The sequence below is a fragment of the Molothrus ater genome, chromosome 23 (assembly GCF_012460135.2).
Source record: "Molothrus ater isolate BHLD 08-10-18 breed brown headed cowbird chromosome 23, BPBGC_Mater_1.1, whole genome shotgun sequence".
Classification (NCBI taxonomy): Eukaryota; Metazoa; Chordata; class Aves; order Passeriformes; family Icteridae; genus Molothrus; species Molothrus ater.
The window spans coordinates 4,866,479-4,886,226 of NC_050500.2; the positions used below are offsets into that span (position 1 = coordinate 4,866,479).

Sequence of the window (19,748 nt, forward strand, 5' to 3'; positions counted from 1 at the left end):
CCAGAGCTGAAATGTTGGGCTCAAGCTCCAGCCTGGCCCAAGAAGGGGTTTTTGTGCCCTTGTGTTCCCTCTGAGGCAGAAGTCACTGCAGCTGCACCACTGTCATTGCAGTGCTCTGATCAGGACAAAACTACAGAGCCAGTCGTGGCTTTTGTGGTTCCTTTTTTTGATTATTAAGACACACTTTGTCATAGTGCTCATTTTCCATTGGCCTGTGCAAAAGTGTAGTCAGCTCTATTACATTTACAGTTACTGAACAAGCAGCACTAAAGATTTAAAAATAGCATAACACAGGCCAGTTGGCCACCAAAGAGGTTTGTTTTTAAAGGATATGCAAATCAGTGTCACCCTGATGATTATGAGCAATTCTAAAACAAGTAGATTTTAACAATGTTATAGGAAATAACTGCTGTGCCTCTTTTTCAGTAGAAAAATAGTTTCTTTTCTTCATTTCTCTTTTTACAGCCTCCACATTGGGCTTAACCCATAGTTCATCCAATAGCCAGATGCTCAGCCAGTTTGGCTTCCATGAGAAGAGGCTGTTTTGTACACTTACTAATGAATTGATGTAGTCAAAAAATAAGAATTGGACTTCAAAACCTAGAAAGAATGGCCTAAAGTACAGTGGATGTCAATTAATTTTATTTGCCTTCTATTTTCAGAGCCTGTGTGGCACCTTTTGATCCTAATTCCTGAAGAAACATGAAATCCACAAACTTGAGAGTTCTGTTTATGCTAGGGAAAACTGAGATTATTATCATTTTCAATCAAAAGTTGAAGCCTTGAGTAAATGCCAGATGTTGCAAAATATATTACAAAATTTAATGTGTTGGAGTAGAAACAACAAGGCTGAGTCTCAAGCTTGATTCAGAATCCTGGCCAGAATTTTCACAGCTAATAGAAGTAACCAGACCCAGATTTCAATCCATTCCTTCACAGTGAGAAAGCAAGCTGTGAGACTTCAGCTGACATCCAGATGTCCTCTAAATTAGGCAGCTTTGATTCAAATTTGTGGTCAGTATGAGACTGGGAGACAGGGAAATGGAAGCATTTGATGTCAGCCATGAAGGCCAGCAGTTTGGATGATCCTGTCCTTTGTTAGGTGAAATAGGTTCCAACTCTCCTTGTTTGAATGTGTTTCAGTGTTTCCCAGGAGTTTCCCAATAATCTAAGGCACAGTGTGTGTACCTCCCTGGTCACAAATTCAGCCTTAGTGTCACTCTGGATGATTCTGTGTCTTCCCTCTCTGTGGGCTGTCACTTCTCAGTGGCAGTGGTAGGGTGGTGAAATTCCTTTCCCTCCTCTTCCACAGGCACCATTACATCATTCCCTGGAAAAGACTCTGTCTCCTGCTCTGGGTAGTGCATTTCCAGTTCCTCCTCTGTGCTTTCCTGGGCATCAAGGGTACTTTCACATCCTTTCACAGCACAGTTCTTGCCACTGGGCACTTCTGAGACAGACCCCACGATAACAGTGTCGGCCTTCATGATGTAGAGTTTTTCTGAGGAAGGAAAAAAGTAGTGCTGAGCATGGTGAGCAGTCACTGCTGCCCCAGAAATGGCTGGTTTTTCATGCAACATTTTTATTATTTCACATCAAGCAGATTGTGCTTCCATGGGGTTAAGCCACTTAGCTAGAGGTGGGGCTACACAAGAAAAACAAAGTGGAAAAGGCAGAAGATATTCACAAGGATCTGTTAGAAGAAGCAACCAATTGGGATCTACAGAATCCAAGGTTTATGCTCCTGCTGTTTCAAGAAACAGCACCATATAAAAGATACCTTTGGGTAAAGATCAGCACTGCACAGAAGTTCTGGATCCTTAGGACCTGCAAAGAAATTAGCTTCTTTCTAGCTGAGAGTAAACTACAAAATTTTCTGAATTATGGGTCCAGCTTGTTGTTGTACTCCTTCACAGAAAGGACAATAAAGCCTTTTCAGTGGCTTAATTCAGAAGGATGCTGCACATCAGACACTGCAGGTTAATTGCTTGGAGATATTTGGATATGGTAAATCAAACCATCACATTCATCCCAATCCATAACTCACAGTAAAAACAGGAAGGGTGTTTAGTAAGGAAAGGTCAGGTTTTGTAATATGAAAAAATAACACCTTCAAATAACCTCAGAATTGGCTTTGGAAGCACTGCAGAATGTGTCATGCAGGTGGTGTCCCAGGTAAGAATTCACCCCCTGTGAATGAGCTCCTTGCCTGAATTTCTGTCCCACCCTGTGCCATGGTCAAAGACTTCATGGGAACACATGGGAGATGCATTTCAAGCCATTATTATGAAACCAGAGAAGAAAATTACAGCTAAGTACAATTCTCATTCAGTATGACAGCATCATCTTCCAGCTGACATATTCAAATTTCTTCTGTAAATCTACATATTCCAGAATGAAAAGGTGGAAGAAGGGAATTTTCTGTCAAATTCATAGTGACTAAGACAAAGATGAAAAAAAGAAAGCGTTATATTCCAAGGAATAGGTATTTTTGTGTCAAAGATCTGGAGATTCAGCACAATCTTTGTTAGGAGATCTGGACACTGAAGTTTACTAATAATCTTGTAATGCCAGTAAGTGCCATGTTTGAAAATTTGAATAAAGAAGATGAGAAAAGGAAATAAAAGAAAGCAAGACTCACCAATTCTGTTATTTGTGTGGTCTCTGACTCGAGGATCCACGGGGCACTCTGGGGCATTGCCACTGCTTGGTGTCACCTCAGCCACGCTCCAGTGAGGACTCTGGGCTTTTTCTGGGCTGGACACCAAGTTATTGTTGGTTTCCAAAGGAAGGGCTCTGTCAATCAGCTCCTCCTCTTCCAGCCCACTCTCAGTGGTCAGTATGATCTTCTGCCAATAGAAACAGGGAGAGCAGAAGTGGGGCGAGTGTAAAAAACACCTTGGACATTGCAACAGGTCCACAGAATCCTCCTGTGGCAGTCAGGATAACAGAATGGACTTCCCAGCACTGTCACAGGGAGAGGAATGTTCCAAAGTACCCAACAGATGCAGGAACTTCAAACTCCCTGCATCACTCAAGACCATATTTCAAAATAGTGTTTCTAAGCTGAATTCACAGATTTCTGATGACATTTTCAGGAATGTGCCTCATTTCCACTGAGGAAAATATGTTTTAGTTGCCTCTTAAACTTTGCAAAGACCTATTATGTTCCTATGGAAGAATAGAACAAGCCAGAGGCCAAACTGATTTAACTTCAAAATGCAATTGCCACAGCAGAATGTCAGAGAGAAGAAACAAGCTCAGAATACCTAACACATGAAGAATTAATTACAAGCAAGAATTAATTACATACAAGAATTAAGAACAAGCAGTTCTTTAAAAGAGGAACCGAAATCTGAGAGAGGATAAATCACAATTTTCTGGTGGTTCTGATCTTCTTCTGTTTCTACAAGGTTGGGAAAGGAAAACAAGATTTTGAAATGAGCACTTTATAACCCTTCACATTTTTTCACAATTTTGTGCAGCTTCTGATCTTCTTCTGTTTCCACAAGGTTAGGAAAGGAAAAAAAAAAAATGAAATGTGCACTTTATAATCCTTGCTCATGTCTGACTCTCTATAGAGGCAAGAATTGAAGCTCCTCACAATTCAGGAATTAACAATTACACACTGAAATTATGACAGCTGATTGCAACCAGACTGGAAAAAGCAGTATCTTGTGTGTGTGCAGGTGCACAACATTTAAAAGCAAACTCATTTAAAACAAAACAAAACAACAACAACAAAAAAAAAAGATTGGCAGCTGTGGAAGAGGTTTTACTGCAACTTCTGTCAGCCAGAGAGAAGTTTGAGAAGAGGATCCATGTTCACTCTTGAAAGAATTTTCTACCAAGGTTGTTGACATAGAAACCAAGAAAGAAAGGAGGATAAATTACAGAAACCTGCAAATGTCTGTTCTAGGTTCCAGGAAGAAAGAAGGAGAAATAAGAGAAACCTGCAAATGTCTGTTCTAAGCTCCAGAGGGAAAGAAGGATAAATATGAGAAACCTGCAAATGCCTATTCCAATGAGCACTTTGTTTGTCTTTCCTGACCAATGAGTAAAGTGTAAACTGAGGAGTTTTGTAAGAATGTATAAAAAGCATGCATGCTATAATAAAAACAGTTTGAAGCCTTCTGAAAATGGAGAGTTGCTTTGTATTGTGACCATCTCAACTATGACATTATTTAACACCACATTAACCTCAGTTCAAGACATGAAAATATCGAGTCCTAATACATCTCATCCCACCTAAATTATTATATATTGTAGAGGGAAGTCCAAACTAAAAGGCTGACACTTTTTAGACAGGACATTTGAAAAGAACATGATTTGCTTTGGCATGGAAAGTGATCTGTTGTGGAATATTGTTCACACTTACTGCACATTTGTTCACGAGATCCGAGCCTGCAATGGAAAGGAAAAACATTATCAGAAGAAACCTCACAAATATTTATGAGGTAATAATAATAATAATATTATAATAATAATAATAATAATAATAATAATACATGCTCTGAAAGATCACCTAACAATGTACTTCCTGAACCACCCCATGTGCATGATGGTTTTCTTAAAACTCAGGGCACACTGAAATGAAAACTCAGGTTCACCTCACACTCCTGAGGTGAACCAGCAACGGGATCCTGCCAAGACTGTGATATCCTGCTGTCCCCACACCACAACTGGTACCCATCTTATGAAAAAATGAACTGATGAAACTGTCTAGATAAGAACAATACAAGCTTATTAAAAAGAAAAAAAGTATTTAATAACTTTCTACTGGATTAACCAGTCAGGTCAGTTCATCATATTGTCAGAGGATTATTAAGGGGGTGGGATTTGATGCACAGTTCCATTAGCAGGGAACACTGGGCAAAGAAGAGGTGAGAAGGAGGGAGTGTACAGCACCCTGCAGCACCATGAAGGTAGATGGGCTCAGCCTTACTGTCTACTTACACCCTGGTGTGCAATCACCTTTATTTTCAGAGCATCAGCTCTGTAATGCTGCACAGTGACAGTTTTTATTGTGCAAGGCAAGTGAGGGAGAAAAAAAATCCCATTTTGAGAAAATTAAGCTGCACACCAGAGTTTTAAATTGTATTCCCGAATTAATGAATATAGAAAGCTCTGCTGTGTGGTGATTAGAATCTGACACAACAGAGAATAGCTCTGTCAGTGGAATTGCTGAGAGGGGATCAGCTAAATGGGTAAAATGTTTGCACTTTATGGGATCTGGGCAGGATTTTTTTCTGAACAATCTCCCAGATGTGACTGATTGAAATCAATCAGGCGTTTTCCAGCACTGACACATCAACGCCTCAGCAGCAGTGGGGACAAAGTGCCATCTGCTGGCACCTGCTCACACCCAGCTCAGGAGCAGCAGCACTGGCCTCCTGCATGGGACAGCAGCACGGACTGACATGGGACATGAGAAGCTTCCACTTTTTATAAAATTCTGTAAAATAAAATCCCACGTTAAGCTATGTATAGTAGATATTTTCCCCCTAATGAAGGAGAGGAATGTTGAGGAGGACTACATCTTATCAGAAGGCCAATTAATTACTTTATGATACTATATTAGTCTATATTAAATTACACTATGTTACATTACATCTAAACTGAATCTGCCAAGCACTCAACTGCACAGCATCTCGTGACTGTCAGCCAACAGTCCCAACACACACACACCTGGATCCAAGTGGTCAGTGAATCAAAACACTCACACCAGAATCCAATTATCAATTCCCTTCAGATAATTGATCAATTCACTTCAGGTAAACAATCTTCCACCATGCATTCCACTTGTGAACAAACACAGGCACACTAAATGAGATAACAATTGTTTTGTCTTTCTCTGAGGTTCAGAGAATGTGAAACCCAGAAATATTCTTGGGAAGAATTGTGCCTTGCTTTTCTCTGTGAAGAGAAATGTGGTGACAGCTATCTATTTACTCTTCAGACACAAGGATGGCACTGCTGACCCCTCAGTCACTCACCTGGAGACTTGAGCACGTATTTGTGTGCGATGACCGAATGCAGGTGTGCTGATAAAAGAAACTTTCATTTAGTCCAACTCACCATGGAGCCTGAAGGCTCCAACAGCTTCCCCATACCCACAGATCTACAACCAACCAACCTACCAGGTGCACACCCTGCTTTCTAGAAAAGAGGGAATGTGGTTCTGCAGACACACCCCACATGTAACTCCAGGCAAAGTCAGTGTCAGTAAAAATCACCCTTCCTCTCATGCCCAAAGCCCAGCTCTGTTCCCAGAACCAAAACCTACTCACACAACACTTCAGGCATCATTTAATACTAATGCCTGAGATACTAATACTATTATACTACTACTAATACTGTCATTGTCATCTGACAATACTGATACAAATTTAATACTAACGGCTGAGAGAAGAAACAGCTGGTTACCTTTTCCCCTCTTGTACGTCACCCACCTGCTTCCCTCCCTAAATTCACAGCTGCTTCCATCTTTCATGTTCTCCAACATCCTGCATGAGCAGCTTGCCCTAAACCCTTATCTGGCCTGTAGAGTGCATTCCCTTCCCCCAGGACCTCCAGAAATATCCCCATATTTGAGTTTCCCATCTGCTGTTTGGCAGATCCAGTGTTACAGCTTGAAAAACTCACGCTTTCTCCTGAGGACGAGGATCCTCTTCTTGCAAACCTTCCATTTCCAAAACACCAGCATGGCCCCAAGAAGCACTACCAGGGAGAGAACCACTGCCCAAAGCACCACACCTGCAGCACAGAGAGGGAGCACAGGACAGGCTGAGAAAAGGCAAAGCCCTGAGTAGATCCATGTGTTTGAACATAGGACCATAGGCATCATTTCACCAGGCAGAGGGGATTTGCAGGAAGTTCCCACATAAAAATTGTGTTTACCAAAGATACTTCCAAATAAAAAGTGCTAGAGAGAGTAAATGTTGAATGAGTAAAGTGAAATGAGTTAAAAGAGAGTAAATGCTGTGTCTGTGTTACCTCCTGTTGTCATCTCCCCCTTGGCTGAGGTGGGAGCCTGAGCTTTCTCCTCAGGAGTTGAGCTGGGATTTTCGGTTGTTGTAACACTTAGAAGGTCACCACTAGCAGAGGTCACCAGGTTCTCCTTCACCATCCTCAGGTCAAAGTTATTTGTTTCATTGCTGAATCTCATGGACAAAGTGCTTGGGGTGAGGTAAGTGGGCAGCTGCTCCAGGCAAACTTGATCGTGTGTGGCATTTCCTTTCCTTAGGGTGACTTTGTTCAACTTGGCACAGCTGGGTGTGAAAAAGAACAGGTACAAGGCACACGTGTTTGCCATGTGACAAACATCCCCTTGGTCATTTTTGTACCAACCACAATTATTGCTTTCTGTGTAAAAGTCATTATTCTTCTCATCCCTGTGGCATTAATTCTTGGCCTGTGCAAAGCTGCTACTCACACAGGTGTGCAATTCCACTGTACTTAGTAAACTAAAAATGAGGCAAGCAGGAATCCTTCCTTTTCCTTTTCCTTTTCCTTTTCCCTTTCCTTTCCTTTCCTTTCCTTTCCTTTCCTTTCCTTTCCTTTCCTTTCCTTTCCTTTCCTTTCCTTTCCTTTCCTTTCCTTTCCTTTCCTTTCCTTTCCTTTCCTTTCCTTTCCTTTCTCCTTTCCTTTCCTTGAAATTTCTTTGAAATTTCCTTTCCTTGAAATTTCCTTTCCTTTCCTTGAAATTTCCTTTCCTCTTTCCACAGGTACAAAGAGAGGCCTTCTAACCTCTGCACATGAGCCCATAGTGATTCCCTTGCTTCAAAGATGAATTTGTGTACTTTGCACTAGAAGTGACATACCTTGTTTCATCCTTCATTAATTTCACTCAATTAGCCAGTCCCATTAAAGAAGCACAGACTTACTTGGTGTGGGGTTTGCAGATGTCAGTGCTGGAGCTTTGATCAGAGAAGGTCCCAGCAGGGCACTCTTCACAAGTCACATCATTTGTTGAGGTGCCTGATTAAAAATCACAACTGAGGACCAAATAAAACGCATCAAGTCCAGGCCTATGGCCAGGAGCAGGACAGGTAAAGTGCACAGGTGGGATTCCTACCCCTGGTTTTGACCCCAAAGCCAGGCTTGCAGGCAGAGTGCTGCTGGCAGCGGGAGCAGCTGTCCACCACGGGCAGCTGGCAGAACAGGCCGGGCCGGCACTCACAGACACGGCTGGAGCTGAGGGAGCACGGCTGCTTCTCCACCAGGTCTGGGGGCAGGAAACACACACAGGGACAAGGGAGCCATGTTGTGGTGCGATTTCAGGGTTTACCTCAGAACCTCGGGTCCCTGCCCTGATAATTCCCTGCCAGGTGTGTCAGTCACCTCTCCTTTCCCCCCTGATAATTCCCTGCCATTTGTGTCAGTCACCTCTCCTTTCCCCTCCCAGCACTGTCTGTCAGTCCTGGCATTCCAGAAGGGCCTCGAGTGATTGGCAGATCCAAAGGATGCCCTCTACCCCTGGGGGGCATTGGGCCATCCAGGTGTCCTTTGTCCCTTTGTCCCTCCCCTCCTGTCCCTGCTTGGTGGCTCCCTGCCCCTTCCCTGCCCCTCTCCCCGGGGTTAAAGGAGCAGCAGCCACGGGCTCAGGGAGTTCTGTTGGAGCTGGTGCTGCATTCAGAGGCCTGAGGGCCAGAATAAAGCTCTGGATCCAAACCCTCCATCAGAACCAACTCCTTTCCTTCACCATCCCCTTAAAGCTTCTCCACAGAGGTAAACCCGAGGAGCAGACCCTGTTATGGGGGGAAGCTCCATCCCACCACCACCAGAGCTCCTGCAGGCCTGGACTTGTCTGCAGGGCCCAGCTGCAGCACCCAGCCAGCCAAAAGTGTCTGTGGGGTGAACACCACACACCCAGCCAGGAAAAAGTGTCTGTGGGGTGAAACACCACACACCCAGCCAGCCAAAAGTGTCTGTGGGGTGAAACACCAGTTGCCGCTGTTTGGTTCAGCACCAAGGGCCAGACAAGCTCAGGCACATCCCATCTGCAATATTGGTAATTATTCCAATAGAGCACCTTGCAAGGGAAATGTAAACTGGGGCCAAAGCTGAACAGCACCAGCTCTAAGGCTCAGGATAGCAGGAGAAGGTGCTGTCTCTTGTCACTGTCATATTTTCTAAAAAATCCCTTTGCCAGGATTTCTTCTCCTGGGAAGCTGAGAGGCTTCAGAGAAGAATGAAAACAATAATTACCTGATTGCTTCTCCTTGTTTTGTTGCTTTGGAATGTGGTCTGGAGATTGTTTACCAACAGGTGAATGATTGATTAGTTTCATGTAAATTGTTTTAACTTGATAATCAATCACCAGCCAGCTGTGTCAAGGCTCTGAGGAGTCAGTTTTTATTATTCATTCTTGTTAAGCCTTCTGTAAGTATCCTTTCTCTATTTCTTAAGTATAGTTTTAGTATAGCTAATATAATATAATATAATATAATATAATATAATATAATATAATATAATATAATATAATATAATATAATATAATATAATAATCAACCTTCTGAGAGCATGGAGTCAGATTCATCTCTTCCTCATCCTAGAAACCTCACAAAGACCACAATGAATAATTAGAGAAGCCTGTAGATAATATGTTGTAATATAAGACAGAAAGCAGAAACCAGACTGGAATAGCATTGAAGGGGAGAATTTTTAGGTAGTCCCAGGTGACACAGGCAGTAACATGGATTAAGTGCAAGGTAACATTCTGCTGTCTAACTCAGTAACCAAGGATGGATAATTTTGTTGTGAAAATTCTAAATGAATAAAATACAAAAATTAAGTGAAAATAAAATATACAGAGAGAGAATGTAACTGTGAGGTATGTGTGGGGAAAAGCAAACCTTTTGAGCATGACACACAGGCATCACATTGTGGCTTTTTGGATTTATTGTTCAGGTACTGATCAGGTCCACATGTCATGCAGTCTGCAGCTGGGTCCTGAGGACATGCTTTCTTTTTAACATAGCCTGGAGAAAGAAAAAAAAAGCAAAATATATCCAAAATGGGCAGAAAACCATCCTGAAATGTTCTTGTCTGCTTGTTTACCTGTTAGACACATTACCACAGTCTTCTCTGAGTTATTTGGTGTCTCTGGGAGATTTTTGCCTTTCCCATTCAAGTGTTAAGGAACAGGGCCAGGACACAGTCCCAGCTGGAGTGGACTGCTGTGAATGGGCAGGTGACAAGAGATTTGCTGACAGAAAAGACAACCAAGCTCCCTGAGGGCCACTGTCCTGCCACTCCCAAGTTCCCAGGGAGCTGGGTTTCATGTTTCCTTCTTTTCTTCATTTTATTAAAAGGAGTTTTAGAAAAGCTCCTCTTTCTTTGCAGTGAGCAGCTGAGTTAGTAGCAGATTTGAACAGGTTATTGCTTGAAGGAGTAAGGATGATTAAGGTGAAAAATGATTCTTAAAACTTTTATTGTGGAGGGGTCCAGGACTGACATGGGGATGTAGCAATAAGAACCAGCAAAGGTGAACTCATTACAGCCTGGTGTAAATAACTCATTACAGCCTGGTGTAAATCAGATCTCTGCTTCTCACCCAGCCTTACCATGACATCCCTCATGACAGGAGCTTTGATTTGAAGAAGAAAAGACCTTTTCTTGGGACTGTCAAAGTCACATCCCCACCCATTTTTTCTTTTATTGGACCTTTTTTTTTTTTCTTTTATTGGACCATTTTCTCCATCCCTTGCTCTGATTTACATATCCAGCTTCTGAAGGACTCTAGGGGTGTGCCCAGCAGCACAGAATATCCCAGTGGGAATCCTGATGGAACTGGATGCAAATAAAACTACTGGATTAAATCAAACACTAAAACCCTCTGTATTATCAGAACACAAATGCAGGTCAGAAATTTCCTTTAAGAAAAATGAAAGAAAAGGCCTTCTGCAAGAAGATACAGTTGGTGGTGAATAAAATACCCACCCACTGAGGGGGTTTTGGCCAGTGGGGCAGTTTCAGACATTTCCAGAGCTCTTGTCTCACCAAGGTGTTTCCTGTTGCTGACCTTATGTGCCTCTGAGTCACAGCCAGCTTCTAGGCCAGCAGAATGTGGCTCCTGACAAGGCCTGTTTCCTCCTGTGAGACACTTTGCAAACTGTTGTGACTGTGAGAATAATGTCAGATTTTCCATACCTTCATTTTATATTTTTTTATCTCTGAGAAGAAACTCATTTAGCCTAATTTCACTGTGCTAATTCCCACCCAGGGGCAAGTGTTGGGAAGGATGAAAGTTTGACAAGAAAGTCTCACAGATATGTGTGCTTAGCAGAAAGATTTTTAAATGTAGAGTCTGATGAAGGAATAGAGATGGAAGCAAGTTTTGATAGAGAAGAAAAGAATTGCTGAGCCAGTCTCACTGGATAACCAAGGAGGCAAAGGGTCTGTTAGTTAGAAGGGGTTTTTATGGCTTAGAGCAAAGGATAAACCCACCCCAAACAAGAAGATGTTTTTACCAAGCAGAAAGAGAGCACAGGCAAACAAGTCAGCAAATGTGGCAAGTAGAAAAAAGGTCTCAGAATTTTCCACTGCAAGAAAACTGAAAAACAACTTCTGGCTTAAATTGTAATGTACTGACTTGTAGTGATTGGAGAACAGTAACATAAATATGGTAATTATAGTAGTTATGATGAGCTATAGATAATAGTTAAAGTATAGATTGGTTCTACTGTATTAAGATGCTCAGCAAAGAAAAGTCTATAATGCATTGTAACCAAAAGAAAAGTCTAGAATGCATTGTAACCAAAACCAAAGGGTCTCCAGGCCTGCAGTTGGAGCTGAGAGCTGTAGGCACAGGCTCTGTCACCCACAACCCTGGGCTGCTGTAACATCTTAGATACAATAAACTGCATTTTGGAGAGCCCCTGGAGTCCCACATCTCTCATTTAGGCTCTTACAGGCAAGTTTGAAATTAATTCTTTGACCTGGCTACTTCAGTGTCAAGTGAAGTGATAAAATCCCATTAAAAGTCTGTCAGGTTGTCTGGTTTGCATGCAGACTGCCCAGGAGCAGGACAGTGCAGAGGAGATTCACATCTGGAGCCTCATTAGAGAGGGATTAATGAAACTGCCCCTTTCTTCAGGGACAAAATACAGCTCTGCAGAGACACAGGCTTCCTGCTGTCTCCATGAGAAGGGCTCCATATAAATTATATAATAATAAACTGAATTATAAACATACCTGAGGGACACTGGTAACAGCAGTTTTGTGAAGTTTCATCATAGAACCAATTCTCTCGTGTGCCACAGGAATGAGGTGGGGTTAAGGATTGCTGGAAATTGAAAGAGACAAAAGGCACAATTAGAAAACAATTAATTCTGTGCTAGAGCAGATCCCAATGCCTGTCTCAAGCAATGGTGGTGGCAGATGGTAAGGAAAAGCCCACAGTCTTTTGAAAATGCAAGTATTCCCAAAGCAACTAAATTATTGTCTGCATTTCCTTTGGAAACATTGCAAAATTGCAATGCTAATTGCAGTTAGAAAAAAAAAAACCCAAAACAAACTGTCCTAAAATTAAAAAAAATTAAAAAAATTACCACCCTAAAATTATTTCATGTTAATTGGAGCTGAGGATTTGGTGTAATCCACAGAGGTCATTCCTGTTTGCAGTATCCAAGTTTTCTGTTACTTATGCAGTCATTCTGTTTGAATTTAGCAATCTAAGTGTGTATTATAAACCAATACATTATTTTATTTATCATTTAGGGACAAATCCTGCAAGAGGATTTTGCCTTGAAAAGAATGCAAATACTCCCATGATGAAGCCCTTATTCAAATAACTAATCCCACTTCTGTTGTGAGTGGAGGTTTTCAGAAATAACCTTTCATCACTACATAGCCAATATTTATTTACTTTTTAAAAAACCCATTAAATAGTTTTGATATTAACTTACAAAATGAGACCCAGCTACAACTTCTAACAAGAAGCACATGATAAGATTTAGTTTTCGTATGGCTGGGCCACTACACGCTCTGGGAAATTACAGTGCTACAAGTGTTCTGATGAAAAAATCTGATTTTTGAACTTGGCATCTCCCTTAAGAATCCCCTAAAAGTGTTGTTATCTGAAATTCATTTTCAGTATTTACTAGAAGGTATAAATAGTGATTTTTTTGTGGGGGGGGGTTTGGGGGTTTTTTTGTTAAGAATTGATAAATCCCCTGGAGATTTTCCCACACGATACTGGTAGAGCAGTTAAATATCTCAGAAACTCCACATCTCACTTTCGGCCAGTGAATTTCCCACTGGTCTATGAAACAATACTTGCTGTCACCTTTGTGCATTGTGCAGAATCTCATTCCTAACTCATTCCACAGCCTGTTCTCCTATTTAATATACACAAAATATAAAAATGATGTAACTTCCATCAGAAAACAGGAGCTTTCAGTCAAGGAGGAAATTAACAGAAGAACAAGAAATAGAAACACATCGAAACCATGAAATTTCATCCAAGTGCAGTAACAGAAGTGGGAGCTGTGACACATCCCTGCCCTGTGACCCCTGGGCTGCCCTACAGGCACATTTTGTAGCTGCCTGTAGAGGCCAGAGCAGGAGTTTCTGCTGCTCAGCCTGACTCAAACCACCTTTAAAAGGTGCACCTGGTGTTCTCCTGCTCTGGGGAGGAAGCCCCAGACTGGAGGAGAGGGCTCTGGTGTCTCCTCATCACGTGTGGCATTCGCGTTCTCTGGAAAAATCCCTTTGCCCAGGATTGTTCTCCTGGGAAGCTGAGAGGCCTCGGAGAAAAGGAAAACAATTCTTATCTCATTTGCTTCTCCTGTGTTGTGCTCGTCTAGAATGTCTGAAATTTGTTTACCCCCAGGTAATTGCCTTTTTAGACTCCAGTGTGAGTTGTTTTGACTCATTGGCCAATTTCAGAAATAACCTTTCATCACTACATAACTGATATTGTTGTGTCACGGCTCTGGAAAGAGTAATGAGTGTTCATTATTATCTTTTTAGCATTCAGTAAGTATCCTTTCTGTATTCTTTAGTATAGTTTAGTATTCTTTACATATATAAATATTATATATATAATTTATATATAAAATATATAAATTATAAAATATAAAATAATAAATATAAAATATATACACTTTCTAGATATTATTTTATAGTTTATAACTTTTATATATTTATATATAAATAATTTATATTTATTTATATATATTTATGTATATAAATATAAAATATATTTTATATTAAAATATATTTATATTTTTATATAAATAATTTATGATTTCATATATTAATATACAAATATAAAAGCATTATTTATAGATAGAATATAAATTTTATAAATATATAAATCTAATATATATAATTTATATTTATATATAAATATAAAATATATTTTATATTTATTTATATTTATAAATATAAATATATATTTTATATATAAAGATATTTTTATATTTATATAAAATAATTTATAATTTTATATATTTATATAAAAATATATATTTTATAGATATAATATAAATTTTATAAATATATAAATCTAATATATCTAATATATATAATATAGTATAATGAAGTAATAAATTAGCCTTCTAAGAACATGGAGTCAGATGCATCATTCCCTCCTTTGTCAAGGCACCCTACAAATAGAATTCTCACCTCTTTGTGCAGGGGGCCATTGCCACACAGACACTCCCAGAAATGACCACTCAGTCCCGAGTTACTTTGTGAATTAACTGTTTCTAGAAAGAAAATTCCAGAAGCAATAGCATCGTGGTTGTGGCTAAATTAGCCTGGATTAGGTTCTCTGCAAGAGCTGTGGGAAGTCACTACAAACACCGAATTTTTTCTTCCTGGTTCTCCTGGGCAACCAACTCTGGCTGCAAATGAATTTTAAACAAGAATAGAAGCTCTTGAATTATTGAATTACTAATGCAGCACATAAGCTTACAGCTTATTTAATTGTCTGGTTTGGGGTTTAAATTTTATAAATATATAAATCTAATAAGAATATATATAAATCTAAAAGAATAGTGTTTGTGTAAAAATCTGAGAGAACTTTTTTAATGTATGAGAGCTTTTTTTAACAGTTACCATGCCAAGAATATGAAAATCAGGAGTTTAGTATTAGATTCTGCTCCTGGTTCCAACAGTGCACATTCTGATGACGGACTTGACCTGGTGGTAGTGCAGTGATAAATCACAAAGTAGGCCTACATACTGAACAGAATCTGCAGGTGTACCCATGAGAGGGTACTCAGATTTATCTTCCCCCTTTCCACGGGAGGGCAGCTCTGCTCTGCAGTCGCCCACAGCACACAGCTCATCCCTGCCTCCTCCACAAATGCTGCTGACGAGGGGCCAGCTGCAAGCACAGCTTTGGACCTCTCTGTACTGTTACTGAGCCAAAGGTGCTCTGCTGTGAAAGAACATCTCTCAATTACTGTGAGAAATGCAGATTTTATGATTGGCTTTTCGCAAATATTAAAATGAATATGATATGTGTTGTGTCAGAAAGTTACGCTGTGGTAATTTTCTTAAGTAGTGTGTTAAATATAGTTTTAGGTTATAACGTAATGTTAAAATAGAAACTGTGCTATGTAAGATACTTTTTTTAAAGAGAGGAATGAGGTACTCCCACTGAGATAGCAGCCACAGGACACCTGGATCTTTCAGAGAAAGAGAATTTATTGCTCCATTATCAGGAGAAATGAACTTCTGCCTGCCTTGCTCAGCCCTGAAGACACCATTAGGATTCAGAGGAAGAAGCTGACACTGCCCAGACAGAATCCTGTGTTTGAACGGAATTTATGCATCATGGATGAGGTGTATGAATATGCAACAGGCTGTTGCTTTTAAGGGTTAATCCTCTGTCAATGTGGGTCTTTTTTCGGGCTTATTTTGCCCAGAAAAGCCCCTGGAGTGTCCCTAACTCTTTGTTTTTATTGTCTCATATTGTCCTAAATCCCAATTGTTCAAATTTTTATTACTCTAATTATATTGCTATTTTTATAACCATTTTATTACTGTTAAACTTTAAAAATTCCAAAAACAAGTGATGGGTGTTTTTCACAATTACCCCATCTCAAAATCAAAAAAAACCCCTTAATCCAGCAGAAATTCATTTTAACAAATCACAGCAGGATGTCTATGACTGGGAAATCACCTTCTGAAGACCCCATCACATCTAATCCATAAGCAAAATGCCTGTTAGTCAGCATCTGCTCAGTAGAGGTGTTTCATGAGTGTAAAAATTAGCATAGATCCTTTCAGTGATAAATAACATTCATGTCAGTGCTCAGCATCAGTCACCATGCCCCCATCCCTGTCATCTTTGTCCCTCCAAATTCTGAAGCTGTTTGACTCCTAATGTGACCTGCAACAGCAACACAATGATGCAAAGTTCTGCTCTTAACTCAGCAGGAAGGTTGGTCCCCAGCACTCCCTAAGGGGTCAATGAAAAAATACCAGTTTTATTGCAATAACATCTGCAATTGCCATTAGAACTTAGACTTCTGTTTGTAAATGTGAATTATAAAAAAACCCTTTACCATTCCAAGATCACACACGTATTGCAGTAAGGCATGTGGCTGTGGTGGACAGTAGGTATTTATCCTTCTCTCTGACTTTCTGTTCAAATAAAGCTTTGGATTTAGCAGGAGCTGGAACACATCTTGTGAAAGGAAAGATGACAATTCCTATCCTGCCTGGACTGCTCTGGGACAACATGCACAGGAATGCACTGGTTCAGAGCTTTCAGTCACTCAGCAAGTCAACAATTTTGTTTTTCTTTTCTGAATGCATTGCAGATCAAGGACCAATTAAATAAAGCAAACATATAGATCAAAAGTATTTGGGTTTTTCAGCACTTGCTTGAGAGAATTTGTTTTAGGAAATAGGCTTTTTGCAGCTCTTCTGACTTTCTACAGAAATGTTTGCTATTCCAATTTAAAAAATGGAGCTGTAAAAGTGGTGCTGAATTCAGTGGCTACTCTGCAATTCAGTCAGGACAAGGTTTGACTCATTTATTTATGGTTTTTTGAACTCATAGAGAAAAAGTGATGTGAGGCAGAGTAAGAAATGGGGCTTGCTACAAATGAGCTGTAAGTCAGGAAGAAAGCATATTACAGTAAAAAAGAAAAAAATCTACCAGCAGTGGCTATTCTAGAACTGACTAATACTGCAGCAAAACAGTTAACTGCCTGTCAAGCTCTATCCAAATTCTGACAGCACAGAAAAAGCTGATAATCTACAGCTTCAAGTAGTCAAGCTTCATTTGCTTAATAGTAAAGACATTATAACAAGTGAGAGTTCTCTGAATATAAAAAGAAACAAAACCCAAACTGTGGACTGAGGTAAGATGGAACATGGTTTAGAAATATGACCACTAAAGAGTGACTTGCTCACATTAGAAAGTATCACTTGTACTCCATTAGCAGTAAGAGCAAATATTGCTGCAGGAGAGTGCAAAGCCAGGTCCTCCTCCCAGAAAGGTCTGTGATAAGTTTACAGTGACTCTGAATATTGACAATGAGTGCCAGAAAACCAAATTTTCTCTCTGCCCCATTCACTTTGTGAACAAACCACCAAAAGTGATGTCAAAGAGGAAGAATATCATCTTTTTGTTTCTACTGGCTTTCCTCCTGAAGCAGTCTGCATTCAGCACACTGGAGAAGCTGATCTGAATCCCTTCCCAAGCATTCCCCTGGTGAGCAAGGATTGCAGACTCCAACCCCACAGAACACTCATCCTCTGTACCTCAGGGAGGAGACAGTGGCAGGACAGATAACGTGGGGAAAGTAAACCAAATTCACAATGTGGGAGGGGAATTTACAACAGAGGACACAACAGCAAACTCCCACTCCTACCAAAAGAACCAGGGGGATCTTTTTCAATGTCTATGAAGAGGGCACAGAACTTGGTTATTTTCAAAGATTTCACTGGAGTCAGTGTCTTGTAAAAAAATCTGGCAGCCCAAGTGATGTGCTGGAGTTTTTAGTTCCCATGTACTGACAGGTGTTTTAGGCCAATACATGCTGGTATTTCCACTCTAAGGGGATATAGCTCATTTCTGATCCAACACTCCATGCAAAAACTCACCTACTTGACCTCACCTGGGCAGCCTCTCTGTGCCTGACCTTTCTGCTCTTTAAATGTGAATTTTACAGTGTCACTGAGGGAAATCACCTGGATTTATGCCAGGTGCTGAGGGCTCACTGCCATGTGATCCACGGGAGGAGGGGATCAGTGGCAGTGTGTGGGTGGAAGCAAACCCACAAGAGCTGATAAGATTAGAGCAGGGAGCTGCTGTGCATCTACAGCATCAGCTGAGTGCAGCTAGTGGGTTGTGTCTATTTGAAGTGATTTTTGATTCAGAAATAGTAGTGGATTCATGAGGAAGTCAGTGTCAGTGGGGTGAGGGGGGTGTAAAGGAAAAGGTCTATTATTGTTTAGCCTCTACACCTTTCAATTTGCCCCTCCTGACTTGCATCAGCAGAGTGGGCAGCAGCCCTCTGGCCCAAGCTCTGCAAGGATGTGCCTGGCACTGAGCACACAGGAAAAATAAAAAAAACCCCAGCCCTATGAAACCTTTCCTCACTCCCAAGCTGCTTTGTTTCTTTTTCTCCTCAGAGAACTCTCACTTGTTGATTATGTGCCTGGAGCTGCAGCAGCTCCAGCAGTGCCAACCAGATGCAGATCCCAGCTCCTATCCCACAGTCCTGCCTGCAAAGATCCCAGAGAGGGCAAATTCCCCTGGCTGCTCTGCTTTATGCCTTTATCTCCTGAGAGCTCTGCTCACCACCTTTAACCCACAGTGCTACACAAACCCTGCTTCTGTGGACACCCACCCCAACACCCAGCTGAGGGCAGGGTGACTCTGCACCCCCAGGTGCCCCAGAGCTCACCAGGCAGGCTCCTGCTGTCCCCCTGCCTTACCTGTGGGGTGGTCTGGATGTCCTGGAGCAGCAGCAGCAGCCACAGTCCCAGAGGCAGGCTGCAGGCAGCCATCTGAGGGGCTGTTAGATGCCCCTGGCTGCCAGCACTGCAGGTGACACAGATGGGTTGTCCCTTCTGGAGGCTGAGACCCTTCCACAGTCCCACCAAGTCATGCTCCTTGCCTGTTCCTTCAGTCCAGAGACATCACAGCTGCTCAAGACAGGCAGGCTTTGAGACTCAATTGAGCTGAGGAAACAATTGAGAAGGAAGGGGAGGGGGGCTGCCCCAAAAGAGCAAAGTAAAAATAGAACAAACCAAAACTGCCTCAATGCCCAGTCCTGGTGCTGTCAGTTTCTGCCAGTCGCTTGTGAGAGTCAAGGTTGTCACCCAAGGCACAGGGCTGGCTGTGCACAGGCTCCTGAGTCATCTGTGCTGCCCTCTGAGAGCTCCTCACCACCCCAAAGCCTTGGCCAGGCACAAGTCCAAGCCCTGCCCCAGCCAGCAGTCACTTTTTCAAAGTTGCAACCAAGCCTCAAGGAAGTTCCCAGTTAGAAACTCTAATTCTTTCAGTACAGTCATTCTACTCCTGTTTGGATGAGTGGGTGAAGAGTCACCACCAACCATGGTGACTCCTCTAAGATTCAGGCTTTACACACTTCAAATACCAACATACTACAGACCTTCCCCCTGAGAAAGCTTCCCTTTCCTCCAATCCCAGGAGAAACTAAAATTCCTGCTGAGGACAATCATCCTTAAGACTGCACCCATTGTTTCACTCACTTTCATTTGTTACTCTGGATGGTTTTTGTTCTGATGCCTGGAAATGTTTCAGTTGG

General features: G+C 41.3%; 1 protein-coding gene across 1 annotated transcript; it reads right to left on the bottom strand.

Annotated features, from left to right (window-relative positions):
• Positions 1 to 150: 150 nt before the first annotated feature.
• On the bottom strand, positions 151 to 19,004 carry TNFRSF8 (TNF receptor superfamily member 8). The gene is made up of 11 exons (XM_036396320.1): positions 18,913 to 19,004; positions 12,199 to 12,289; positions 9,858 to 9,983; positions 8,078 to 8,227; positions 7,887 to 7,980; positions 6,997 to 7,271; positions 6,646 to 6,756; positions 5,997 to 6,044; positions 4,379 to 4,404; positions 2,642 to 2,849; positions 151 to 1,501 (listed from the first exon to the last, which is right to left on the bottom strand). Exons 1-11 carry the CDS (start codon positions 18,982 to 18,984, stop codon positions 1,257 to 1,259), a joined length of 1,446 nt encoding a protein of 481 aa, XP_036252213.1. The 5' UTR covers positions 18,985 to 19,004; the 3' UTR covers positions 151 to 1,256.
• Between the last annotated feature and the right edge of the window lie 744 nt (positions 19,005 to 19,748).